General features: G+C 51.9%; 1 protein-coding gene and 1 long non-coding RNA gene across 8 annotated transcripts in view; both read left to right on the top strand.

Annotated features, from left to right (window-relative positions):
* The window catches only part of AGPAT4 (1-acylglycerol-3-phosphate O-acyltransferase 4), a 127,269-nt gene that overhangs the window by 81,588 nt on the left and 18,190 nt on the right, over positions 1-27,491 (top strand). For 5 of the 7 annotated variants that reach the window (XM_060617047.3, XM_060617048.3, XM_078447545.2 and 2 more), the window contains one exon: positions 14,682-14,851. The exons of the other annotated variants lie outside the window; for them this stretch is intronic. In XM_060617047.3, coding sequence (XP_060473030.1) covers positions 14,682-14,851 — 170 coding nt within the window. The remainder of the gene's footprint in view (positions 1-14,681; positions 14,852-27,491) is intronic. 7 annotated transcript variants of the gene reach the window in all.
* Positions 14,858-20,978, top strand: LOC145715511 (uncharacterized). Its single transcript, XR_014137742.1, has 2 exons — positions 14,858-19,493; positions 19,737-20,978. It is a non-coding gene; the product is annotated as an uncharacterized LOC145715511 (long non-coding RNA).

Here is a 27,491-nt window from a genome sequence, read left to right as displayed (position 1 = left end):
TTTACCCTGAAAGCTGACCTGCACTTGAGTTCAGATTACATTCAGGAGGTAGAGGAGTACATGTGCAATCTCAGCAAAGGGAATTGGATGGGTATGCAGTGGTAGAGGTGTATCTGCCATGTGGACAGGCCTCACTCCCGAATGACCAGCATGCCTCTGGTTGATTCATTCTTCCTACAGTTGTATCCATTTCTTTAAATGAAGCTGGTGTCTGAGTCTTGGCCAGGAAACCATTGGTTCTCTTTAAGGTGACTCTGTACATGCCTGCACCGTCCCTTGGTATATGTTTTTACAGTTTTACCATGAGAGCACCAGGTTGCGCCTTATTTCCAGGCTCTTTGGCAGAAACTCAGTGTTGAATGTGGGTTTCGCCCACACGGGTGTAGGGTACACCCAGCTTGCAAAGTTGAACTTCCATTCAAGGATGTAGGGAAAGGACTCTTATCTTCAAGGAGAACATTTGGACCTGAGGCTTAACAAGGGTATAACATCTTTGTGCATATGGGAAGGTCAACACTTCAGAATTACCATGGCCTTCATACTTCTTGGTTTTAAGAAACCGTTCTTTCTTTAAAACAACTTAGCAAGTAATTCTGGGAGGACCACTCTGACTGAGACCTTAGGAGCAGGCAGTAGAAGTCTGAGCTTCAGCCACCTCTGGAAATTTAAAAAACACATTTTAGTCATAGCTCAAGGATATAAAAGAGCCCAGAGGCGGGGCGCCTGGGTGGCGCAGTCGGTTAAGCGTCCGACTTCAGCCAGGTCACGATCTCGCGGTCCGTGAGTTCGAGCCCCGCGTCAGGCTCCGGGCTGATGGCTCGGAGCCTGGAGCCTGTTTCCGATTCTGTGTCTCCCTCTCTCTCTGCCCCTCCCCCGTTCATGCTCTGTGTCTCTCTGTCCCAAAAATAAATAAAAAACGTTGAAAAAAAAAAATTTAAAAAAAAAAAAAAAAAAAAAAAAAGAGCCCAGAGGCATATGAACCTCCCATCGCTAAGCGGAAGGCACAGAGACCAGTTAGTTCACAAGTCAAGGGCACTTCAATTTGGGGTCTGGAGTAGCTCTCCAAAGGAGGGAGCTTTGATGGGGTCTTGAAGGGCACTAGGATTTGGATCAGGTAAACAGAGAGGTGTCTGTGTATCCAGGGTTGGATGGAGGAGACAGGTAAGAGTCTATTGCCCTTGAGAGTCTGCTGTCAGCCAGACCCTTTGCAAGGTGTTGATAAATCCCCATTTCGCTTGGTGGTTCCGTTCTGGGGGAAAGCCTGGAGGATTTCCTCCCAGCCCACCCTGCAATGCCCAGACCTGGCAGAGAAAGCACTTAGCAAGACTTATTTGATCAAGGTCGGAAACATCGTCCACAGCCAATAACCATTAACAAGAAGTCACCTGGCTTTTATGTACCACTGACATGAGAGCTTCGCCACGGCCTACTGGTGGCCTTGTCCCCACTTTAGACATCAGGAGACTGAGATGGGGGGCAGAGCTCCCCAAAGTCACTCTGCTGAGAAGGGGTGAAACTCAGGGGTCCAACCTCCATGGACTGACCCCCATGTGGCCCCAAGGCCTGGGAACTTGACTCAGGGACAGCGTGAACAGCGGAACAGCCGAGATTTTGAGAGCGAACTGCTACTCCACGGAGCAAGCAAGGGAGAGCAGAGAAGTGACGGCTTTCATACTCTGGAGAACTTTAGACCTTTTCATCGCTTAATAGAGTGGCATTGAAAGGCAAACTATTTTCAAATTGTACTTTAATCTTCATCTCCTTCAGAAATGAAAAAACCAGAAATCCATTTGCAGGGCTGGTCTATATTTTACACTTGGGTATCTTCATAAGATTTTCGTCTTTGTCTCTTTCTCCTTGTTGCGTCTAGAGAAGCGGCAGTGAATGCTTGAGGCGGGACTAAGGTGTTTGGGGGAATGCCCTTGACCCTGGACTCAGTGCTTCCTGAACATACTCTTCTGTGGAAGAGGGAACTTGTTTCCTTTTGCTTTTTTATTATGGAACATTTAAATAAATATGAGTTAGAGGACATAGTGTAAGGATTCCCCATGTTCACAGCACCTAGACTTAATTTTTCATCATACTGACATCTATAAAGTGAATCCCAGACCTTGTAGATCATGAAATACCACTCCAGATTATCACAAGGCATGTTTTATAAAGAATAAATAAGGACAACCTTGGGGCACCTAGGTGGCTCAGTCCAACTTTGGCTTAGGTCATGATCTCACAGCCTAGGAGTTCAAGCCCCATGTTGGGCTCTGTGCTGACAGCTCAGAGCTTGAAACCTGCTGCAGATTCTGTGTCTTCCTCTCTCTCTCTCTCTCTGCCCCCTGCACTCATGCTTTGTCCCTCCCTCTCTCTCTCTCTCTCAAAAATAAACATTAAAGAAAAAAAATAAGTACACCTTCAAAACATAACCCCGATATTATCGCAACTATCAAAATTAACATTCTCTTAGTATCATGTTATACCATCTAGATTCAGATTTCTCCAATGGCTTCCAAGCTGTCTTTAGTTGTTTTTGTTTTTGTAACGTTTGGAGTGTTGAAATCAGGACTTGAATAAGGTCCATATACTGCATTTGGTTGTTATGTCTAGAAGTCTTTCTTGTGTTAGAACAGACCCCTCTCACCCTTTTTCCCTTCTTCTTGCCTCTGCCCTGCGGAAGGTCCCACGTTCTGAGTGTGTGAGTGCTCACGGGGGTGGGGTTTTACCTGCTCCTCCCTCCCTGGTAACTGGGAGTCGGGCATAAACTCTCCACGGATCCAGGCTCCGTGTTGTGCAAGAGAACATTTAGCGGCAGGGCTGTTTTTCCTCCCTGTGGGCAGTTTATAGAGAACAAAATCCAGGTGCTAATGGTGCTCGCTAATCCTGAGCTATCGCTGCTTCCAGACCTAGTGAAGTTCAATTTCTTGTCCTGCCAAGCACCTGGAAGGCGTTGAAACCTAACGTGGTGACTGAGCGGGAAAGTGTTTTAAGGAGAATGACCAGCAGCATTTGGGAGAGAAGAGGTGGGGCAGGGCCTGGGGACAGAGTGGCTTGCGGTGCCAGGGGAGGGGGAGGCTTGAAGGCCAAGGTGGGATAGCACCATTACCACTGCATGGGTCCAAGCCAGGACTGCAGGATCCCTTCACTTGACAAATACGTCCCAACCCCCGCCCCCGTCCCCCCACCATCCGCACCTCCCTCCCTGCCCCATGTTTCCCAGCTCGTCCACCCCAGCTACTCAGGCCGAAACCTCAGAATCTCTCCCTGACCTTCTCTTCTCCTGCACCCCATCCGGCCCATCCACAGACCCTGTCTGCTCCACCCGCTGGAACCCAACTCCCTTCCACATGTCCACCGTCCTCTGCCCTCTCCCTGGCTCATCACACGGCCCGCTCTCTGGTCTCCACCCTGAACCTGATGCCATTATTCCCCCCACAGCAGCCTGTCACCTCTTAACTGTGTTCCCAGCTGTAGGCACTGGAAACACCCCTGTGGACAAAACCAGCCCCTCGTCTGGCAGAGGTCACCTTCTAGCAGCTCACATTCAATTAGGTCACGGTGTGCTTCACGCTAAACTCCCGCGACAGCCAGAGAGGCCTCCTGTGAGCACCCCCACTGGAAGATCAGCCTCGCCCCCCTCTCAACAGCCCCCTGCAGTCCCCACGGCACTGACGGCCACCTTCTAAGTTACGTGTTTCTGTGGCCGTGCGTTCGTATCTCCCCGGCTGGAATTTGCTTGCTCACTGCCATATCCCAGCACCTCCGACTGTGCTGGGTACCCGGTGAGCCCAGGATCTGATGACTGGATAAGTAAGGTCATTCACGTAACCAGGCCTGGAAAATCAGATGGTGGAGATACCACAGCCCAGTGATCTCTGAGCTGCTTAACTGGAAGGGAGTTTTGAGAAGCCAGACGTCAGGGCAGCAGAGTGGTGGGGGGGGAGGTTGGGTTCTAGACCCTTTCTTTCCGTCTCCTCCCATCTGAAGGTTCTGACTGAGGGTGGGAAGCATAGGGCTTCTCCCCAGCTTTTACACTCCTCTCTCTCGAGATAGTCGCATTTCTTGACATCCTGCCTTTCTGAAAGACTGACCCAGTAACTGGAAGCAGAGTGCTGACTCCACCCGATAAAAAGCTGATTTTTCACCCTTAACATGATTCACTCCACCGTTCATACTGTGAAGTCTTGTGACGTTCGTACTCGTGAAGTCCGTGAGGCACTCTCAGTCCACTCTAGCTCAAAATCCATTACCCAATCCCCTCTTCTTCATCTGGAAGGCTCTGTGTACCGTGGGGAAGGAAACAGCACCCCCCTCACCTTGCGCGGTTCAGGCATGTTTTCACGGCCCCTCATCGCCCTCCCGCTCAAGGCTTCAGGAGGAAGTTACGGTGTGGCAACATTACCTTCTTACGATCTGGGCTCCAAGAACATACCAGGTCGAGTCCGTTTCCTCCGTACCTTGCCAAGGGCAAAGCCTGCCTGGAAACAGGCACTTCCTTTCCGGGGGCCGGGAGAGGGACGGTGATGCAGGAGGGTGTGTTGTCGAAAGTAAGTCGCACATCGGCTTCGCACGATGCCGCTCCTGGCAGATCGGTTTCTATCAGACGCGTGCCGCGGGGCTTCTCAAACTTCCCTCGTTCTCCCCGACAGTGTCTTTCTAGACGCTGTTTTCCTCAGCGGCCCCATGAAATGGCAACAGCACCGGTGTACCGTGTGTGCCTTTCTGGGCGTCTGGCCTCGGCGTCATCCGATGACCCGGACACAGAAGTGGGAAAAGCCGGGCTGACTCCGGGGCGTGGACGCAAGTGTGGCGAGCGCACTGGGCTCCCCGCGTGGTGTCGTGGGAAGGCGGCGGGAAAGCTGGCTGTGGCAGAAAGGCGCCCGCCGCCGAGCTCACGGGAAGTGGCTCAGAACAAAACACAAGCAAGTGCCCAAATGAGTGGGACACACTTAGCATCGGGAAGTTAGGGAGACCTGGCTCCGTGGCCTTGGATCTGAGACGTCACAGAAATCTGGGCACGCCCTGAGCCTGGAAGGACGGAGAGACGTGGTGGGAAGTCAGGAGTGGGGAAGGAGGAGAAGGTGAGTGTAGGAGGAGCCGGCTCCAGCCAGTTTGCAGCTGGTTGGGCCCGGCTGTGAGTGAGGAGGACGAGGAGGAGGGTAGGCGGCTGCACATCGAGCCTGGAGGGGGACGGGGACCAGCATGTAGGATCTGCTCTCAGGTCAGAAACCCCAGCAGCTGCGTCGGGCGCATTTGGTTACGGAACTTCACTCGCTTGACCGTCCCCGGGACCACGCGCTCGGCCCTTGACCCTGTGCGCGCCGCTCAGCACCTGCTCAGCAGCAAGACCCCCCTGGGCGCCACAGCCCAGGCAAAACCTCCCTGTTTCCTCAGCTCCCAGTAGATCTTCAGTTTCATGTTTTTATTCCAATTTTTGCCCGGGGCCCAGAGAGTGCGGGCGGGCGCCTGCGACTTGATGAATGGCTTCCAGGTGAAGGGCACAGGACGGGTGCACCGGAGAATGTCGCCGTCTCCTCCCAGGCCCCAGTGCCACGTGGCCAGGGCAGAGGCGTGTCCCCCGCCCGCCTTCCGTACAGGATGGAGACACAACAGCACATCATGCACCAGACGCTTCAGAGTTTTGTTTTTGCCTTTTGGGGTCCTTTGAAGACGAGAGGTTTAAGTTTTAACCTAATTATTATCAAATTATAAAAACGGTTATAAACCCATAATTGTATATACTTAGTTTATAGATTACATATCATTATGGATGTGATTGTACAATTTTTTAAATTAGATAAAGTTAATTAGGAAACTACTATTTCGCTTTGTAGCATCTCTCCCCCGTGTCCGGATGCGGGGGAGGCTGTATTGTTGACGCAAGTTCGAGCAATGAGCTCTGCTCAACAGTGTGGATTTCAGGGTCCTTTCTGCAGCCGGTTTGCCTCTCGTGTGTGATGAGAACTCCGCTCAGCACCCCCACCAGAGCGGAGTCAGGTGGGCTCAGCATCGGCTGTGTCCAGAGGGATGTCGAGACTGAGGACGGGGTGTCTGGGGATGACAGATGGGGGGGGCGGTCCGCACATGGACACTCAGCCTGGTGGGTTGATCATTTCTTAACTGGCTGTTTTTCCGCTATCTCTTAATTACGTCTTTGGTCCTCAGGGCTGTCTGGTCTCTGGTCCAGTGAGACGCCGGAGAAGAGCCGTGTGCCGGCTGCAGGTTAAATGCTTTAAATACTTGAGTGTATTTCACCTTCACCAGAAGCCCTGAGTTGATTATCTTATAGATAAGGAATGACCACCGTCTGCCTGAGGCCAGGGTTGACCTTCCACCGTAATCTTCCTCTTATCCGCCCCCCTCCCCAAATGCTCTCTTTCTTTCCCCTACGCCACCCCTTATAATCACGGCTTTTAGTGTCTGTGCAACCTCGGAGGGGCCTTGCGGGCACCAGTGTCCCCAGCTCTGGGTTCAACACCCGGCAGGCTCACGTCCCCGCTCCGGGAGTGTGGCCGGCTGCCTTGCCCCACCGTTTCCCTGTCCTCACCGGCAAGATGGGGGCAGGGACATTGGCTCTCCAGGATGCTGTGAGCTAACTCAGTGCGTGCTACTTCTTACCCTTCTTCCCAGACAGGAAAATAGGCGCCTCTCCTCCTACCCCACTTTTCCTTTTGTCCATCTAACTTCTTTTTTTTTTTTAAACATTTATTTATTTTTGAGAGAGAGACAGAACGTGAGCAGGGGAGGAGCAGAGAGAGAGAGAGAGAGAGGGACACAGATCTGAAGCAGGCTCCAGGCTCTGAGCTGTCAGCACAGAGCCTGATGCGGAGCTCGAACTCACAAACCGTGAGATCATGACCTAAGCCGAAGTCGGACGCTCAACAGACTGAGCCACCCAGGCGCCCCTTGTCCCTCTAACTTCTTGTTTCCCACCTGCGGTTAAGCGGAGCGGCGCAGCAGCAAACAGAATAGACGTAAATCTGTGCTCCGGACCGTCTGTCTCTACAGCCACCTGGCATTGGTGCTTCCATCGGCCCGAGATCGTAGACCGCAGATGGGGTTTTGCGGTGAAAGTCACTTCTTGCGCCCCAGGCCCCTCCTGGCCGTCGCCTCGCAGAACTGGGAATTGGCCCCCACCGGTTCTCCAAATGGAGTTTGTAAAACTGGCCCCAGTGGTGGGCAGAGGCAGGTATGGCCCCAAGTGTAGATTCCAGGGGTGGTAGGGGAGGGGCAGAGAGAGAGAGAGAGAGAGAGAGAGAGAGAATCCCAAGGAGGCTCCTGGCTGTCAGTGTGGAGCCTGGCGTGGGGCTTAATGTCACCAACCGAACCGAACCGTGAGATCACGTCCTGAGCCCAGACCAAGAGTCGGAGGCTTAACTGACTGAGCCACTGGGTCACCCCCGGCAAACCAAAAATTTTAGATGGAACAGAAATTTCAAAATTGCTGTATCATATTGTAGGAACCTTGGCCGCAAATCTTAAGCAAATCTTATCTGTCATAGGTTTCAGACGGCCGAAGGCCCTGCCACTCACAGTGGCCCTGCCACTCACTCGGTGCCTCTGAGGAGAACCGGTGAACTGGGTGTCCCTCCCTCCCACAAGGAATTAACATGCAGCTTGAGGCTGCTGGAGTGGGAGGGAAGGGAATGTGATAAATTGGGTATTGGTTTGCCTAGGGGAGGGGAGGGGAGGGGAGGGGAGGGACTGGATGGGGACAGGAGAGGGGAGGCAGGGGATGGGTGGGGACTGGAAAGGGGAGGAGATGGGTGGGGACAGGAGGAGTGGGGAGGGGGTGGGAGGGGATGGGTGGGGTCAGGAGAGGGGAGGCAGGGGATGGGTGGGGACTGGAAAGGGGAGGGGATGGGTGGGGACAGGAGGGGCGGGGAGAGGGTGGGAGGGGATGGGTGAGGAGGGAAAGAGCTTGGGGAGGAACCAGTTTCGGTGCGAAGGTGAGGACTGAGGCCCTGCAGATCCAGAGGAAACTCACGTTTCTCCCTCTCCCTTTTCAAAGGGGCTTTCACTGCAGGTGAGGGGCGTGCCTCCCTTCCTCCTGTGTCCCCTGCATCTATTCCGTCGTCTGCTTGGAACAAACACTGATATCTCCATTTAGACTTATTCTGAGGTCAGAGCAAAGGGGCTTGAGGATTGGGGCTGGGGCAGGGCGGGACCCACAAAACCCAGCGCTGTCTGCATTGATGATGATATGGGAATGTTCTCGAGGACCTAGGACCGAGACCGACAGGAGAAGGTGCTGAGGACGGAACCCAGACAGAGTGTGAGTCCAGAAGTCTCTGCACCCACTGAACTTCAGCCAGTGTGGTGAGGAAGCTCCTGGCTGGGCCACAGCAGAACCCCCCCCCCCCCGCCCCGTGTCCCAGGATTGCAGGGCCTGCTGTCACCCTAGCATCTCGGCCACCGCAGAGGCCACAGAAAAACGTGTGGAGTCCCCAACCTAAGGCAGTGCCACCTGATAGAAGGATTTCAGGGACAGAATGGAGAGGACTCTTCCTTGGGGGAAGGGCAGCAAAGAAGAGGGAGGGACCCGCCCGCCTGCACCCCCAGGTCCCTTCTTAGATCAGCGAAGGAAGTTTTTTCATGCCACTGATATAGCCCGGTTATTCTAACCTACAGCAAAATGTGCCCAACCAGCAGGCCTCGGGAAGAGCCGGGAGGGAGGTGGCTCCGGTGGTCTGAGGACGCTACGTGGGGGTGGCTCGTGGTCTCTGTGTGACTCGTGGTCTCCGTGCGACTCGCTGCAGCCACCTTCCGTCACACGTGGGTCCACTCGTCACTCACTTTTTCCAGAGTGCAGGTACGGGCTGATCAAGGAGACACAGGCGGCATCACCCAAAGGCTCTAGTTAGTGAGGTGCTCCATGGGGACATCACTGAGGGACAATAGTGGCTTCTCCACGCTCCAAAGTTTTCTGCTGGTCTTTGCCTTTTCTGTCTCGTGGCCATTAGTACTTCCAGGCCCCCCGTGGATGACCCAGCCTCAGGGGGGTGACCTCCTTGGCTCACCAAACAATCAGGAGCCTGGAGGTCAGCAGGTCTGTCTGGATGTTTTCTTTACCTGCAGCACCTGACCTTGGAAGAATCAAATCCCAGCCACCTTCCCAAGTGACTTTCCTGGGCAGGGGTCCCAGTGGTCCTGTTCCCTTGTGCCTTCCTACTGTCTACCCGTGGTCGGTGATGTGTGGGGCGGTAGCCTGAGTGGACGTGTCCACGGAGAGACCCTGCACTCGCTCACCCTCATGGCCAAGATATGACCACCGAGTATGGAAGAGCGGGTCCTGGGGAGGCCCTGGGAACCTCCAAACTGCTGGCACTTTGCTGGCCTGGTTTCCTTCCTTCCAGCATCTTCCCACCGAGAGAGCCCTCTCAGGACACCGCTGCAGCCTCTAGGCTCTTGTCTGGGGCTGGCAGAGGAGCTCCCCTTCCCCCTTCTTCTGCTTCGGTTTTGATGTGATGCATTGTTTTAATTCCGAGCTGCACTATTTTTCAATTAACTACTCAGTTATTGGCTCCAGTTCTCGTGAGGCAAAAACTTCCATTGCTTTTTTTCCTTCTGATTGCTCAATGAGGGTTGGTTTGGATACACAAACAAGAAGGTCAGTGCTTTGGGGGCAAAGACCTCATTTCGCATCTCTTATATTTGCCCTGGTAGTATTTGTTGTTGCCCCCTGGCGTCGTAATGCCAGCTGATGGGCCTGCAAATCCCAACAGTTGACAAGTGATTTTTCCCGCCATTTTCTCATGGGCGTCATTGGCGCCACTCACCTGTCCAGGGTCGTTTGGAGGGAGAGGGTCAGAGCAATCCCAGGATCTGCTGCCATCCTGGGCAGATGGTGAGAGCCCGCGAGACAGGCCATTGAGGGAGCTGCTGGCAGACCTCCCAGGATCCTGCGCCCTGAGCCGCCAGAAACCCTGACATTCAACACGCCACAGGGCAGAGTGCATCTAGCTCGAGTGACCGATGTCCCGCCCCCCTCCCATGGGAGCAGTCCACCAGGCAGGTGCTCTCGGGGCTGCCTGGCAGTTGGCTGGGAAACCGCAGAGCCAGGCCCTGACCCACAGTGCCGAGAGCAGCCACACCAGAGGGTGAATGAAACCTCGCTCGGGGAGGTATTTGTAAGTTGCGTGTAGTTATTCACATGGCACATCTCACTAAAACATCAACTGCTGAGTCATTCGACTAAAGGTTTTTGAGCACCTACCAGGGTGGGTACTGGGACAAGGGTGGCGGAGACACGAAGAGGAAGGGACGCGGGTGCTGCCTGGAGGGTGTCGCGAGGTAACTGACAAGAATCGCCCCACACTCTGTGGGAATTCGTGTTGAAGGACACGCGTGGTCCCAGACTACTAGGTGCTTCAGTGTTAGCCCAGACAGGTAGGAAACGGACCGCCTCCCATGCTGGTGATTCAAGCGTAGATTGGTAGCATCTTTTTGGAAGGCAATTTGGAAATACCCATAAAATTTGGAAATATGCGTACTCTTCAACCCATAATTCTACTTTTGTGTATACCTATGCTGGAGAAATACTTTCACAAATATTTTTTTTTCTAAAACGTGCATTTTCAAGGGTGTTTATTGCCGTATCTGTAACAGTAAAAATGCTAATCAGTAGCAGAATGGCTAAATAAATCGTGGTATATCCATAGCGTGAACAGCACAGCTGTTATGTTACCCTTTATGAAATTGTCATTCTGGTTATTTTTGACCTAAAACAAATGGCAGTTTCATATATTGAACAGAAATCCCTGTGCCTGTGTTTATCTTCAAAATGGGGATAATAATATTGCCTCCTACTCTCATAGAATTAATGTGAGGATTTCATGCAATACCACGTGCAAAGCCCTTGGGACAGTCCCCAGCACATGGCTGGAGCCCAACAAATGTGTGCTAATATCACTATGTATATGTGTCAACATGGAAAGATTCAAAATACACCATTTGGAGAAAATCACTATATTTATATTTTTACAAAGGCGGATGAAATATGAACCCATTTGTGGGTGGGAAACACATGAGCCACTGTGTGTGCGTCGTTGAGTAAATGCCTAGGAAAGGGACTAGAAGGCTTCCTTCCAAACTCTTCCTAGAGGTGAACCCTGGAGAAGGGAGCGGGAGGGGGAAGGGGAGGAGAGCTGCTGGGAGATAAGGCAGCCGCCTGTTCAGGGACTGGTCTCAGGGACCCGTCCTTATTCCACCATGGGGCGGGTCAGGCTGTCTCTGCAGCTGGGGGTGTCATCTCTGCGGCTCATGTTGGAGCCTGAAACCCCAAGGGCAGGCAATCAAGGCGTGATGGATGTAAGTTGGGCAGATCAAGGGGTTGGAACCGCCAAGTGCAACCCGAAGCCTTAGGAGGGCTTGCGTCAGCGAGGAGACACACAGAACCTGGCCCAGGAGTCAGATGAGCTGGGGGCGGGGCGGGGGGGAGGGGCAGTTGGAGACCCAGCGCTGATGCTGCCTCAGGCGGAAGAGGTGAATCAGCAGGTCTGCAGCCGCGCGCGCGCGCGCGTGTGTGTGCGTGTGTGTGTGTGTGTGTGTGTGTGTTACAGAATGCCGCTTTGTCCCCTCCACCTGCCAGACCTCCCAAGAGTGTTTGTGCCCCCCCCAACTGGAAACAAACCAAACAAGGGAGTCTGGGAGATGTAGTCCAGCCTAGCCTAAGGGACAGGCCACAAGGCCATCAAGGGGGAAATGTCACATTTTCCTCTATATACATCTGGATTTTTAAATTCTCTTACAGTGTGACCCTAAAAATGTATTTATTATGAATGAAAAAAAAATTTGAAAGCCCTTGGTGAAAAAAAAAAAAAAAAGGAAAGAAAACTCTTCCTCCCAGTGAGATCTAACGTTTGGATTTCTTGCTGACGGCGACTGCACTCACCTCCTAACTGCTTCTGGCCGACTCTCACAGTCTGGTCCCCCTTCAGCCAGAGTGCGCTTTTCAAAATGCAAATTAGATGCTGCTGTGTGCCTGTTTAAAAATGCTCCAGTGGCTTCTCATTGCTTTCATTATGAAGCCATAAATCACAGCTCCCCACTCTGGTCCAGAAGTTGTTGTAACACTCTCCCTCTGTCTCTCCCCCCACCTCTTCCCTCTCGCCTTTAGTGGTCGCAGAGCCTTGTGGGTGCCATAAAGTTACCATGCAGATTACAGTAGTTCATGGCTGGCTACTGGCTGACCACCTACTGTGCACAGCATTTGCTAGGTGCCTTGACGATGTCATCTGATTAAATACCCACGGCATGGGGTACAGGCTAAAAGCTTTTCCTGTGCCCAGTTTGCAGACAAGCACACCGAGACTTAGGGACATAGAGAAATGAGCGAGGGGCGAGCGGCACCACCAGGATCGGAGTCTGGAGTGTCTGACCCCCATACCCATGAGCGTGATGTTCAGAACCATCCATCCTGGGGACAAGTGTTTCCTTCCCTGTCACACCACCTCGTGAGTGGGTAACGGGCTTTCCCCGGGGCAGTCGGCTCTGGGAGGGTAGGCATCTGAGCCACGTCTCCAATGCCCCGCATGGAACTCGCGCACATTAGGTCACTGGTGTTTGTTGAAAGCGTGACTGTGCTGGTGCCGTGCTGGGTTCTGGATTGCAGCTAGGGTTATTAGACCCCAACGATGCAGTCCTTGCTCCCAGGGCTTGTGCTGTGGAGTAGGGGAGCTGGTCTCACGCTCTGTCACTAAGTCCCGGCAGGGTGCAGGGGGGCGGCACGTGTGAATCAGCCCAGCCTGGCCCCCAGTAGGGAGGTGTGGAGCCCAGAGAGGCAATCAGGGGGTATTTGCAGGACGGCCGTGGGATGCGAGTCACAGAAACTGAACAACAGCCTTATCTCGCAGACTCCCACGTAGTTCTGCTTTTGGGGGCTTATCTGTGCTCCGTGGCCAGTAATGGGGTAGATCGGTCCTACCCACCCAAGCTCTTAGAAGAAATCAGCGCAGCAATGTAAGTTCCTCCTACCCAGTGGTAAACAACTGTCCTTTGTCCTGGGTGGTGCTGCCCGGCCCTCCTGCCCTCCCTAAACACTTACCTTGCTGCCGACTTGCTGTGTTAGGTCCCACTGATGTCATTGCCTTTGGGACAACTGACCGGGGACTTGGCATTTTCTCAGCTCTGAGGACTAGACAGACACTTTTCATTACCAAGTAAAGGGAGCCGGTCAGTTTGTCTGTCATGAGAGTGCTGGATCCTGAGTGGTTGGTTTGTTGGGAACTTCCTGTGTACTGCATGGATCGGCCGCTGTGTGCTGTATCCTTTAATCCTCAGGGAATCCATTCTAAAGAGTAGGACACTGAGGCACCAGGAGGCTCACTTGTCCAAAGCCCCACAGTGCTCACTGCTTAGAAACTAGCCTGTAATGCCTTCGAGAGAGTTCTAGGGCTCCAGTTAGAAAGCATCAGTCTCCAGCCTCAAGGAGAAAGGTTTCCAAGGGCAGCCACTGACGCCCTTAAAACAGGAGGTGTGCCTCCAGTCAAGACTGCACCTGCTCAGGTGTGCGTGTGCGCGCGCGTGTGTGTGTAGGGGGTGGGTGAGGAGTGAGTCTTCTGCTAGATATGTACCCCGCTAACCGGTGATAAACAGGGCTATGGCCTTGGGGCACAGGCCTCACATACCACCCATCCACCTGCTGAACACCTTCAACTTTCAAAATTCATTTTAAAGTTGCCATGTAGTAGATAGAGTCTTAATCCCCAACGTGCAACTATTTTTCTGAGCCATTTCTACCATCGAGGCAGGCTTTTCCTGAGGCAACCAGGTTGGAAAGGGGTCACCAGGAATAAAGCTATCACTGAGGAATAAAGCCAAATTGGTCATTATTGCCTGGGGCAGGGGGAGGGGGAAGGACTTCTCTATTTTCACAAGCTCCTTCCTGTAAAGAATATTTGAACAGTTTCACTAAGGCCTGCAGTACGATGGCTCTAATGTATCCTGGCTTCCTGACACCGTGGGTCTTCATTATTTCAGGTGCACACGAGCATCGTGAATGGGAGAGAGAAATTAGGTATTTAGTGTTCTTTGATGGAGTTTATAAGAATCCCGATTAGGGGCGCCTGGGTGGCTCAGTCGGTTGGGCGTCCGACTTCGGCTCAGGTCATGATCTCACGGTTCGTGAGTCCCGCATCAGGCTCTGTGCTGATGGCTCGGAGCCTGGAGCCAGCTTCGGGATCTGTGACTCCCCCCCTCTCTCTGTCCCCTCCCCAGCTCATGCTCTGTCTCTGTCTCTCACAAAATAATTAAACGTTTAAAAAAAAATGAAAAAAAAAAAGAATCCCAATTAGTCATTTTGCAGGCTTTTAAGAATTCTGTGCATCATCTCACGCTGCCTTTCAGAGCGCTGGAAACACGAGGGCAGGCATTCTTGATGGATTCTGGCTTTCTGATTTACTTCTCCCCAAGGTACTTAATCAAGGAATGCAAGCAACTCATTTGGCTTCTCAACGCTTCCGCTCCTTCCCCGGACCCTGTTGTGAAGTCTTCCTTGTTTTCCTTCTGCTTCTAAGCCATTTCAAGGACAGGGGTCTGGGCTGAAATGATCTAGAAAGTGACCTCTAGAAGTTGCTTTCTGCCCCAGCCGGGAGGGTAGAGCCTTGCTCCTGCCCGGCCCGGTAGAACCAAGCCTTGGTCACCAAGGATGCGTGAAATAAACGTCTGTCTGTTGTTGTGGTTTGTTCCAGAGCTGGTGATGTTGCTGGAGTGGTGGTCGGGCACGGAATGCATCATCCATACAGACCCCCAGGCCTACCCCAAGTACGGAAAGGAAAATGCCATCGTGGTTCTGAACCACAAGTTTGAGATTGACTTTCTCTGTGGTTGGAGCCTGGCCGAACGCTTTGGGGTGTTAGGGGTAAGTTGGATTCACATTTTTCCGCCTCACACACTTCCCTTGTGCAACACCATGGCTTGCCCTTTTCTCTCAACCACTCGGGATTGCAGAAGCATTAACAGTTTCTACCTGATGAAATGTTCTTAACCAATTGCTTTTCATTCCTGCTTGGAGTCAAGATGAAATTCTTCTTCTTTTTTTTTTTTTAAGTTTATTTTTTTATGGAGAGAGAGAGAGAGAGAGAGAGACCCCCCCCCCCCCCCCCCCAGGCTCTGCACGGTCAGCACAGGGCTGGACCCCACAAACCGTGAGATCATGACCTGGGCTGAAACCAAGAGTCGGATGCTTAACCGACTGAGCCACTCGGGTGCCCCAAGATGAACATCTTCTAATGACCGACAGTGATATTTATTCAGCGACGATTGTGTGCTAGGTATTTCATATACCGTGAGTTTATTTGCTCCTTATAGAAACATTTATGAATAGATGATATATGCCCTCCCCTTTTTAACAACCTAAGTGACAGAGGGTTTAAATGATCTGCTCAAGCTCACAGAGCTATCAAGTGGATTTGGACTGGGGCTCCTCTGGTTTGAGGCCCCGTCGCGCCCTTTGTCTCTGCGCTCCTCTGCTTTCCCGGCTACCGGCCAGGAGTCATTCCAGGGTGCACCTTCCCCTCTGTGGGCTTCAGCACTCTGAGTCCCCAAGCCAGAGAGTTTCAATGTCAGAGTTGAGAATAAATACGAACTTCTGTTTCCCGTCCCCAAGTAGTTTGACTTCTTGCACGCCTTTGGGACTGGGCTTTCTCGGTTGACTTTCATCATCTTGAAAACATCGCGTTGTGTAGTCACGCCCAGATCCGATCAGCAAATTTGAGCTGTCTAGGTGCTTAGGCTGAGCCGTCCCGACCGGGATGAGGGGGGCCGGCCTGGGGCGAGGAAGGGCCGGGACAGCTTGAGCGAGAACTCGGGGCTCCTGTTTGGCACCGTCTGTGGGGAACAACGCCTGCAGACAGACGGGGTGTCTGCTCACATTGTTTTTGGACGAGGGAGAGAAAATGATAGTGTTCAGAGGGGCGGAGATTGAAGCCTGGGAGGCTGGTGGGGCTGATGGGGTCCACGCGTCTGACTCGGTGGGGAGGCCGCCTGGGTCTAGTCCCCGATGTGCCTGCGGAGTCTCAGAGATGCCAGCAGCACTTGGGGGGGGGGGGGCCTGTGACTGCCTATTTGGGAAGACCCTTCATCAAGGAGGACTGCACTGCACGGATTACATTTTGTATCTGCGTTTAAAAGTTGATGCACTTTTAAATTGGGGGCAGAAGGAGAGAGAAGGAAATGTGTTTAGAATCAAGTCCCATTCATGTCTTTGGGACAAATGAGACTCCTTCTTAGGCACTTAAACCATCAAAAGGCAGGCAAGGTCTTTAGCAGTTTTTCAAGAGATAGAAACAGTGTGTTCCTTCACCGTTGCCACCTTAAGACTTCAAGAAAGCTGGGTTGCCTATGAGCGAGTCACGGAAGGGATTTCTAGGAAAGGGGCAGGCCTTCCGGCCAACGGTTTTCTCCTTTGTTTTCCTATTTATTCTTCCAGTTCTGACTTGGTATCTATGCGCACATGGGTGTTAAATATGTTTTCAGGAACAAGACCAAACACTTTAGCATCTGCCTTTCTCCGTTTCGGGCTCCTGGTCTCAGCTACAGTTCTGTGCTTTGATTCTCTGCGAGAGGAGACCACCCCCTAACGTGTCACAATCCGAACCCCACCACGGAGACGAATGGTCATGACAGGGTCCTTCTTCTGCCTTGGGAGAAAGGGTGCCTAGTCTCTCTGCGTCCTGACTGCTAGAACGTTCTTTCTACTGCCTCCGAGCTAGACTTCCTGGTGTGCCAGCGTCCCCCCAGGCCCGGGACTCCGGGTGTGGTTGAGGGACAGTCGGTGTTTTCCAGGCTTCCCGAGGCTTTGGGGGTATTCCTGCTCAGGATGTGAGCACGCATATGATCTGGGTGGCACTGTCCAGTTCACGTCGTACCCTTGTAGCTCGATGACCACCAGCTCTTTCTGGGTACTTATTCACTGGATTTTGCTATTTCTAATTCTTAGGACATTGTCATTATTTACACTCCATAAACTCCCAAAGCCTCAGTTTGGCTAAATCATTTGTCCCAGGAGCGTAACTAGCACATCTGATTTCAGAGCTCTGCTCTTCTCCCCCGATGGTGGAAGGAGGAAGAGACGCAGGGGCCCTGGGGACGCCGGAGCCTTTGCGTCAGAAAATGACCAGGGCCACCTGAGGACAGGGACCAGGCTGGAGCACAGTGGTAAGAGTGCTGATGGCCGGAAGGTTATTAACAGGACACCCCCATCTGGCCAACAGCACAGGGACTTCTCACCTTCAGCTGTGATTCTGTAAACGGATACCCTGTCCGTCGGGTTTCCTTCCTTACTGTTGAAAACTGAGCAGCCAGGGTTGCCTGTGAGGGGGTGTGAGCCCCGGCATCAGAGACCGTTCTAGGAGCTCGCAGGTTTCAGAGGCTGCCTGGCTGTGAAGCAGGTTGAAGCCTCAGCCTGGGTGAAGAATGTCCCATTCTCACTGGAATTGGGGAGCCCTACTCAGTGGGGCCTCAGCTTCCGGAAGCCCCAGAGTCCTCGCCGGGACGGGAGAGAGAGTACAGCCGGGGACGGGAGGTGGCCGCCTTCCCCTGTCCTCCAGCACTGAGCACTGGCCTGTGGTGTGGCTGCACTTTCCAAGGTCGCCTCGTGCCGGCCAGGTACCTGGTGTCAGGAGAGCGCGATGGAGGTGTCAGCGACCCTTGTCGGGTCGGGGGTTGGGCCAAGTCAGGGGGAAGCCGCCAGACTCTTCTCCCCGGGGACTGCCCTGCCTGCGCTGCGGGAGACAGTTCACATCCACACGTGCTGCTCGAGCAGCCGAGGTCCAGGCAGCGGCCGTGATGCCAGATGAGCCGCTTGGCCTCTTTCCAAAGTGGCACGTTTATTTCTGCCGCCCTTCAGCGTCCACAGAGCAGCGTCTTGTTACGTTAATTGTTCAGTAGTGCCCTTTGGCCTTAAATCACCTGACCCCCAAAATAAATGACTAAATAAATAACACGTGACAACGAGATCCTTCTGGAGTCTAAGGAGCTCCAGAGCTTCTTAGAGAAGCTTCTTAGAGAAGAAGGGACAAGACGGAGTTCTTGAGGGGGCAGTTTTCACCTGCCCGTGCAACTGCCCACGAGGATGTGCGTTCATAGTGAAGCCGTGAAATTTGCCGAAATTCTTGAGAATGGGGTCATTAAATATGAAATTGGTTTTGGGGGGAAAGGGGTGGGATTTTCTTAAAAAGGAAAAAGACTTGTTGCCTTTTATAAGCATCTGAGGACCCACACGGTCATCCCAGTGGCCTATTCTCCCCTCAGAGCTGGCACTTCGTGGCACAGGCCAGGGTTACGGCAAAGGCTCCAGTTATCACTTTGAAGAATACACGTGCTTCCCTCCTGCCTGGGGACGGGCGTGGTCCGTGGACAGTTAAGAGCATGAATCACTAAAGCGTCCAGCAAAAATACAATGCAGAGGGGCCGGGTTTCCGGAGCTTCCGGAAGCTTCTCTTTCTGTCCCAGCAAAATACATACGTGTCACTTCATAGTGGCCCTGGCAGGTCACCCCAGGTCATATTTGTTGGGTCTTTGAGCGACACCAGGTGCCTGGTGAGCGTTCCATACACAGAAGCGGCTATGGTCAATATTTACCTGCTGGGTAGGTGCGGCCTGTAGGTTAACGTGGAGGCCAACTGGGATATTGTTCTTTAGATTGTTAACGAGCCCAGATCTGTTCTATCTGTGGCAGTGAGACAAGCCACCAAACACAGCAGCTTAAAACAATGAACACGTATTGGCTCAGCCCGTGTGGTCTGGGATCCAGGCACAGCTCAGCTGGGGGTCCCGGCAAGGGTCTCTCGGGAGGTTGTACTCAAGCTGCCGGCCAGGGTGGTGGTCTCATCGGAAGGCTCGCCGTGCGGTGACCTGCCTCCACCCTCGTCCCTGTGTTTGTTGCCAGGCCTGACCCCTCCCCTGGGCTTCTTCTCAGCTTTCCCCTGGACGTGGCCACTGGCTTACCCCAGGGGGAGCTGTCCCGGAGAGAGCAGGAAAAGACCCCCGAGACAGCACCCACAGCCTTTTTGTGGCCAAAACTCCAAAGTGGCATCATCGCTTGGTCACATCGTATCTGTCCGAAGTGAGCAGATGAGTCCGGCCCACCCTCCAGGAAGTAGGGTGGGTGACAGGAGAGCTTCGATACCAGGAGGCGAGGACCACTGAGGCCAGTGTAGACCCTGCTACCACACCACGGCAGGACATCTGCTCTCAGACCTCACATAAACATAGTATATGATAGCTCAGCCTGAGAACAGATCGAATTTCTGTTGCGTTTCTTCATATAGGGAGAAGTAGAAGGAGAGTAGTAGAATCATTACCCTAAGCAGAGGGCACCGTGATGTCCCTCACAAAGCTCTCAGGATGGCGACGACAGCCACTGAGGCATCTTCAAAATACTTTCCCAACAAAAGGGGACCGCATTTCTGTAGATGATACCACTGGGCATTAGGGAGATACAAAGGGGGATCGGAAAATACAGTCCTTGCCTTCGGTGATTTTGTAACCTATCAAGAGAGGTAAGGGGGCGCCTGGGTGGCGCAGTCGGTTAAGCGTCCGACTTCAGCCAGGTCACGATCTCACGGTCCATGAGTTCGAGCCCCGCGTCAGGCTCTGGGCTGATGGCTCAGAGCCTGGAGCCTGTTTCTGATTCTGTGTCTCCCTCTCTCTCTGCCCCTCCCCCGTTCATGCTATGTCTCTCTCTGTCCCAAAAAAAATAAATAAAAAACGTTGAAAAAAAAAAAAAATTTAAAAAAAGAGAGGTAAGGAAGGAACTTGCCTGCCACAGGACACAGGGGGTTGAAGAGGGTGACAATATGGGGCTGAGCGGTTCCCTTGGGGCGACAAGGTGCGGGTGGGCGGTGGTGATACTCGGCGCATTTAACCACAGACCAGTCAGCCCTACAGCACTATCCTGGGGGCCTCCGTCATTCCGAGTGTCACCCCTTTGTTAGCCCTGGAGGGCCTGGGGACAAGCTGGGTTCACTGTGGTACAGGTGGGATATTGGGGGGTGAGTTTGGGTATTTGGGGCAGCTCTGTTGACCAAACTGTGGGGAGGGGTTTCAATATTTTCACAACCGATGTAACATTCTGGTGCCTACCAGCACATGGGCTGTGGGGCCCCTGGGACACAGGAGACTTCCAGAAGGTGATAGCACTGGACCAAGGCCTCAGGGGCATGATTTGAGGAGCCACGGGAGATGTAGATGAAGGGATGATCATAGAGGTGGGAAGGTGCCTAAAGGGAGACCCTGAGAGATAGGCCCCCGTCTGCCAGGCGTCACGCCCCTCTTCGCCGTCTGGGCCTGGCCAGGAGTGCGTATTAGTTTTCCCACTCGTGTCACGGGCCGCCAGCTCAAGGCCACTGTGGGCTGCTTTCAGACTTACTGAGGCAAGTCAGAAAGAAGGGTGTGGGCAGGCTGCTGCCATTTTGGCGGACCCATCTGGGCCGAGGTGGAGGCCTGCACGGCTCCGGGCAACACGGCCAGCAGATGTCATAAAGCCCTAGGAAATCACTCAGGGGCTGAAACAAGAACGGAACCCAAAGTGTTGGTGCCCCGATTTAATTTTGCCAAGACGTTTGTGGCCCGCAACATCGAATATGGTTCTCTCTGTGAAAGGTTGACACGTATCTGAAAACCAGCATTTCTCCATGTTTGATTACGAAAAGGAGCCCTTTTCTCACTAGAGGTTTCCTGCAGGAAAAATACCAACGCATATTTGTTTAGAAAGGCTGCACGACTGTTGTTACCTATAAACCTCCGTCAACTATAACATTCCTTCAAATTGTAGGTTTCCTGGGTCTTGTGTTCAAACGTGTAAAACTTAGTAGGAAAGTGGACACTTTGAGAGATGAATCCATGCCTTCTGTGCTCAGATATCAAGAGCAATTTTTTCTTTTTCCCTCTACTTACTCCAGAACAGTTCTCTCCTGAGGGTGGCAGGGGAGACATAGATGTATAGGGAAAACAAAACAAAACAAAAAACAAAACACACACAAAAACCCGATGTCTTAGAGTCGCACAGATTGGGACTTGGAACCCTGACTCTTGCATTTACCAGTTGCACGACCTTGGGGAGGTTATCTGACTTTTCTGAACCGCAGTTAATAATTCCCATTTATGTGGTGTTGTAAGGGCTTAGTAAATATATAGGGCTTAAATGGATATATGCCTCGGATTAATGAGTATAAGTAAAATACTTAGTTCAAGTGCCTTGCACAAAGTAGGCGTGCAATAATTATTAGTTTCCTTAACCCTAATTAGTTTCCTTTCATTGAATGTTTTCATCTTACGAGAAGGAGGAAAGGGTATGGAAGACAGAAGAGAGAACAAAGGTTTTACGAAGTGGGCTTTGGCTGGTGCTAGACCCCCAGGCAACTGACACCTCCCCCTTCCCATCATTTTTGTGCAATGCAAAGTGTGGTTGTATTCGCTCTCTCTTGGTTTCTTCATACATGGCAGTCAGGTTCCTTTTGGCCCCAGAGAGGTTGGAAGTTTCTAGATGGGGAGAAACGTTTTGTTTTCCTTCCCATCAGATACACCTGCAGCTATGGTTTATCAGCTCCCTTAGGGTGAGTTTGCACCACGCTCAATGCCAGTATCACACGGCGTGAGGGAAGCATGCTTCCCCCCCACCCCCCCGCCGCCCCACCCTCAGGGGCTTGATCAGCAGCCTCCATATTGCACTCGGGTACCACCCACTATACTAAGAGTGGGCAGGGATGCTACTCTTTGCCTCTAAGTATTGACCTATCAGGCCAGGCATGCGGGGATCTGTCATGACACAGATAAGGAGACCGAGAGAATAGCGATGAGGGGAGGCCCCTTACAACCCGGGGGGCCTCATGACTCACTGGCTAAGGACACAAGCCAGCAGCTCCGTGGAAATACAGATATGCACCTTGAGTTCTTAACTGAGTATATTCCTGGCCATGTTAGCATACACTTTATTTTTAAAAGCATAGTGCCGAGTTCGACACACCAAGGTCTTTTTTTTATTAAACAGGATCCTCTGGCAATGTCTTTAACAAGCCAGGGTTGGATTACACCAACCGATCGTAAATCCAGACTTGTTTAAGCAGCCCTACCATGGGGCTTCCTCCCTGCTCTTCACACAGCCCTCAGCAGACCTCCCAAGCCGGTGATGGGAACCGGCTCTGACTGTGTTGGGCCCCAGTAACTGCTCCCTCTTTGTCACGCCCGTGTCCTAAGGTGCTCGGGGCCCTCCATGCCCCCATCTTCCCTGTGCCTCTTCAATGGCTTATCAAACACCTGCTGGTGACAAGAGGTTGGCGGTATAGCTGTCCTGTTACCTTCTGCCCTTGCGGAGCGCTGGTCCCCCAGCCCTGCCCCTGGATTTCTTGTGCTCTGTCTTTCCATCTGGCCAGGCCGGGGGCCACCTGGGGCAGGACTCAGGAGGGCCATTCAGAATAGAGGATGGGAAGGGGACACACGGATCTGTGCTCAGGAAAGAGGAGCAGGGCATTGCGTGGGGGTGGGGGGGCTCCTCTCTCATCTGCTTTACAGGGAGCCCCGATCCGCTGAGCAGAGTCAAGTGTGATAAATACCCAACGCCCGAGAGTTTACTTTGCCTGCAAATGCCCTTTCCTTCCCCACTCCGCATCTGCGCACCAGGCAAACTAAGGAGAGCTTTGGGTTTGGTAAGGGCAGGGGTGTAGACTGGGGGGGGGGGGGGACGGCGGGCAGGAGGAGATGCTATGAAGAGCTTTGAGTGTCGTGCTCCACCTGGATAAATGGCGCACGTTTATTTCCGGTCGAAGAGAGATGAATTCTCAGAGAGTGCTTTTGTCTCTTGTTTGTTTTGTGCATTTCCCTGTGGCTGTGACTAATTGTGGAACAGTGTTCATTTTGTTTTCAGGCTCTCCAGAGATTTTTCTGGTAGTGCGAGGTCCCCAGCATTTTCTTTTTTAGCATCAGAGAAGGGAGACAGCAAGAGAAAGGAATGAGGGCAAGCAGAATGAGGCCACGTGTACGTTACCCCAGTTGGCACGAACGGAGTCTCACCTTTTGACGTGTACACGCGTGCGCACATGCACATACACATACACACACGCCCGGCTCATTGTTTTGAGCTCTAGTCTTATCTCCTGCCTTTTATTGTAGTGAGCGACTTACATTTCAGAGACACGTTCCAGCCCCATCTTTTCTATTCTTGCACCGATCTCTTTTGCCAGAGAGCACGTGTGCTCCGCTCGTTCGCAGAGTGGCACAAGTAACACAGAAGTTGGTAGCTTTCTGTTTCTCTCCTCCCACGACACTTTGAGCGTCTCAAGGCCGTGGGTAACCTTATTCATCTCTGTGTCCCCAGCACCTGTCACAGTGCCCAGTACAAAGGAGGTATTTAACAGACACCTGTTGCATAGACCGAACAGAATAGGGTTTTTTTAAGTGTTTTTTTTAAATGTTTATTTATGTTTGAGAGAGAGAAAGACAGGGTGTGAGTGGAGGCGGGGCAGAGAGAGAGGGAGACACAGAATCGGAAGCAGGCTCCACTCTCTGAGCTGTCAGCACAGAGCCTGAGACGCGGGGCTCGAACTCACAGACCGCGAGATCATGACCCGAGCTGAAGTTGGCCGCTCAACCGACTGAGCCACCCAGGCGCCCCAGCAGAACAGTCTTGATGGTAAAGTCCACACATCAGAAAAGAGGCTGTGCCGTCGGCTGACTTGCTAGCCCTCTGCAGAGATGGGGCCTCACTCACAGTCAAGGAAACATCCAAAGGGTTGAAGTGTGGATGTTTTACCCGGCTTTCAGAGTTCCACTTAAGATACCCCAGCCAGGTATTTCATATATTTAGTAGAAATACGTGACCTTGGGTGAATCCAAATGACTGACTGGTGACTGTACTGGTAAACCTCCAGGAACGCCCATGTGCTTGGAAACCAGGAAGAGATATTTATACAAACAACACATTGACCAGGGACCATCCTACTGACTAGTGTTAGTCCCTAATTGTGTTTTCGGAGCGGTCAGAGGAGGCGGGGGTGCCGTGGAAAGAAAGGATGCCCTACCTGTTCCAACCGTCCTACAAACCCAGCATCCACACTTCATAGTTTCATCTTATCAGTCGGCGGGTGGCCATGTTGGAGAAAGCCCTCAGCTAGAAAGCCCTGATTCTGCCCAGTTTTCATCACAGAGGCTGTGGAGCTGAGAAAAGTGAGGCAAGAGCCACACGGTCTCAGGGTTGGAATGGACCAGATCTCGGTGTATCTTCAAAGCAGTTCTTTCTGGCACCACACGGTGTCTGCACAGGGGTCGACCAGTTGGCTGGAGGTGCTGAAGGGGCTTGTGGGGTTGGCTGCTTCCCTGAGCTATTGGGTGGTCCCAACTAAGTTATGGGCCGATTGATTAGATTCTTGGGCAGCTGTAGTAAGATGGTTCTCTCTCACACGCACACACTCTCTGACACAACACTCTCTATATACACACACACTCTCTCTCTCACACACACACACACAATCACTCTCATACACACTCCCTCTTTCTCACACAAACACACACCTACAGATACATACTTTCACACATACTCTGTCTCTACACACACCATCTCTCTCTCTTTCTCTCTCTCACACACACACACACACACACACACACACACACACACACACTCAAAAGTTTCATAAACTGCAGAACGCGATATCACGTCAGCAACTCCCCACAGCTACTAGAAACGGCCAGGTCCTTGCCGTTGTGGATTCCTCACAGGCAGTTGTGCTTCCTATGAACAGTTTTGATCTTCCAGATATGCTAAGTGTCTAGAGGGGCCTGTGGTAAATCTAACTCCTCTGTAAATCCTCTCAGGTCTACCCTCAAAATAAATCCAGAGTCAACAAAATTGGTATTGTTTTTGTACAGTGTCTTTCCTGAAGACGTTACCGTCCACACACAGAAACCCTTGCGTGGCCTGGGAGGGTCATGATAGTGATGGCACATTGAGTTTCCGGGAGGACCGTAAGCACACTGAGGAGAAAGTTTCTAGTCTCTTGGTCTGAAATAGAGCGAAGTTGGGTAAATCTCTTCGCACACTGCCTCTCAGGGAGCCCTGTAATAACCGCAGCCTTTCGCTATTGCCATATGCTGAAGCATGGTTTCAGAAATGGGGGGAATAAAAAAGGACGTTTCGCCGCTGTGCTTACTCTGTGGCGATAATAACAGCTATACATTATTGAACACCCGTGGTCAGGTTCTCAACTCGGCACTTTTGTGTCTGCTTCCATGTGGTATTCAATCTTTACAACAGCACGTCGCGATAAGTGTGACTTTCCTCAGAAGACAGCTGGGAATACTGAGGCTCGGGAAGGTTAAGTATCTGGACCAAAGTCACACGGCCGAGCCGTGGTAGAGCCTGGCCGAAACCAGGACTGATGTCGACGCTTTCCAAATCCTGTTATCCTTGCCAAGGAAAGGAAATCAAATAAAGTTGCTTTGATTTGAAAGGCAAAAGTTTCTACCTTAATATTTTAAAACAGTTCTTATATCAGGTAAACATAGTCAGCATCAAGGCCTAGGCCTAATGATAACATCCGGAACTTGAAGGCTGAAAGATGTATTAATTCCCCATAAAAACAGAAATACCTCCTCTGTCCCTGTTGATCATCACCAAATGGGCTGCTTTGATCTAGTCTCGCTTAAGTGGTTGAAATGTGCCGATGTCAAGAACTTCCAAAAATGGTAGTTGTTATTAACACTGCAAAATATTTTGTTGGTGAAAGAAAACAGGAAAATATAATAAAATAATAAAATCGGGGCGGGGGGGGGGGTGCCTGGTGGCTCAGTTAGTTAAGCATCTGACTCTTGGGATTCAGCTCAGGTCATGATCTCATGATTTGTGGGTCCAAGTCCCATGTCGGGCTCTGCACTGACAGCTCAGAGCCTGCTTGGGATTCTCTCTCTCTCTCTCTCTCTCTCTCTCTCTCTCTCCCTCTCTCTCTGCCCTTCCCCTGCTCTCTTTCGCTCTCAAAATAAAAAAAAAAAAAAAAAAAAAAAATCACTTCTGATTTGACCACCCGGCTGTAGCTACTGTTATTTTTTACTGTTTTACTTTTTTCATGGAGTCATAATCAGGCTATAGACTCAGCTTTCATTCCAGACCTTTTAAAAATTTGGTATCATATAATAAGCATTTCCCCAGCTATTAAATTATCTGCAGAAAACAAGTTTTAGTGGCTCCAAATGAAAGGTTGGCAGACTTTATAATTGGAGGGACAGTGAATATTTTAGGCTTTATGGACCATGTTGCCTCTGTCACAGCTATTCAACTCAGCTGTTGCAGTGTGAAGGAAGCCATAAGCGGTGCGTACCCAAAGGAGAGTGGTTGTGTCCCAATAAAACTTTATTTATAAAAGCATGTGGTGGAGCCGCTTTGCCCCACGGGCTACAGTAACTGCTCTATACTATCATATTATGCACTGTATATACAGTCTGCCATATATACCATAATTCCTCGAGCCCTTCTAGTGTGGGGCACTTAGATGGTTCGCGGTGTTCTGACACAGTAGGACAGTGATGGACATATAGACTCTTGAGCTCCCCTCTTTGGTCTACACATAGATCCTACATCACTGTCAAAGTTCATTGCCTTTCAGCAGTAGGTTACCAAAGGCCCACTTGCGTCTGGTGGGATAGAACCATTAATAGGAAATGCCCCTGAGAGTACTTTCCCCGCCAGACAGCCGTTGTGATTGACAGCATGGGGCCACTCACCTTCCTAGCCCCAGTGGCTGCTACCTTATAGAACATGATCCCCTTCTCCGTTATAGAACAGATCATGTTTTAGAATCCCTTCACGCTGACACAAGGTATTTTGGGGATGAGTTCAAGGATACGTAATTTTTGTAAGTAGTCCTAACCTACCAAGAAGGTAAGTTTAGTTCATTGGGGGGGATTTTCTCTCTTGTTTCCATCTCACAGGCTGTGAGTAGGGAGGTAACAGGAAACAGAGAGCATGAGAACATCCCTGTCGATAGGAGGAGGCTGAGGGAAGGGAGGCAGGGCCTCCCACGACCTGAAAGCTGGCAGTGGACAGACCCGGTGGACTGTTAAATGGCTCCTATGGGCAGAGTGATGATCCCCAAGGCCATTTGCTTTTGCGTTCCGAGTGACAGGCACTTCCTTCTCAGTCCTAGTGCGAGAGAGCACAAGTCAGGATAATTCGTTCACGCTTTTAGGATTTAAAGCAACCCCATGTTGAAAAGAAAAAAAAGCTGACCGTAGGAAAGATTCTCACCAGTAATGTGATTGATGCTCTGTCACAGGCCCTCGTCAGCTGGAGATGTACGGAAACCCTGACCCAGGGGCTTTGGCCTGGGAGACATTCTGCCGCCTCAGAGGAGAGCGGGGCTGTGGCCAGACGCCTCCTGGGCTGGCCCAGCGGCCCCAGTGGCCTCAGCATTTCTAGGCTGTTGTCTCAGGGCCACAACATGATGGTCAAAGCCGTGAGACACTTGGCATCCGTGTTCACGGCAGAAAAAGAGCCGGGCCTCCTGGCCATCTCT

Source organism: Panthera onca, chromosome B2 (assembly GCF_046562875.1).
Source record: "Panthera onca isolate mPanOnc1 chromosome B2, mPanOnc1 haplotype 2, whole genome shotgun sequence".
NCBI lineage: Eukaryota > Metazoa > Chordata > Mammalia > Carnivora > Felidae > Panthera > Panthera onca.
Note: the sequence above shows the minus strand (reverse complement) of the source record. Positions and strands in the feature narration are given on the sequence as shown.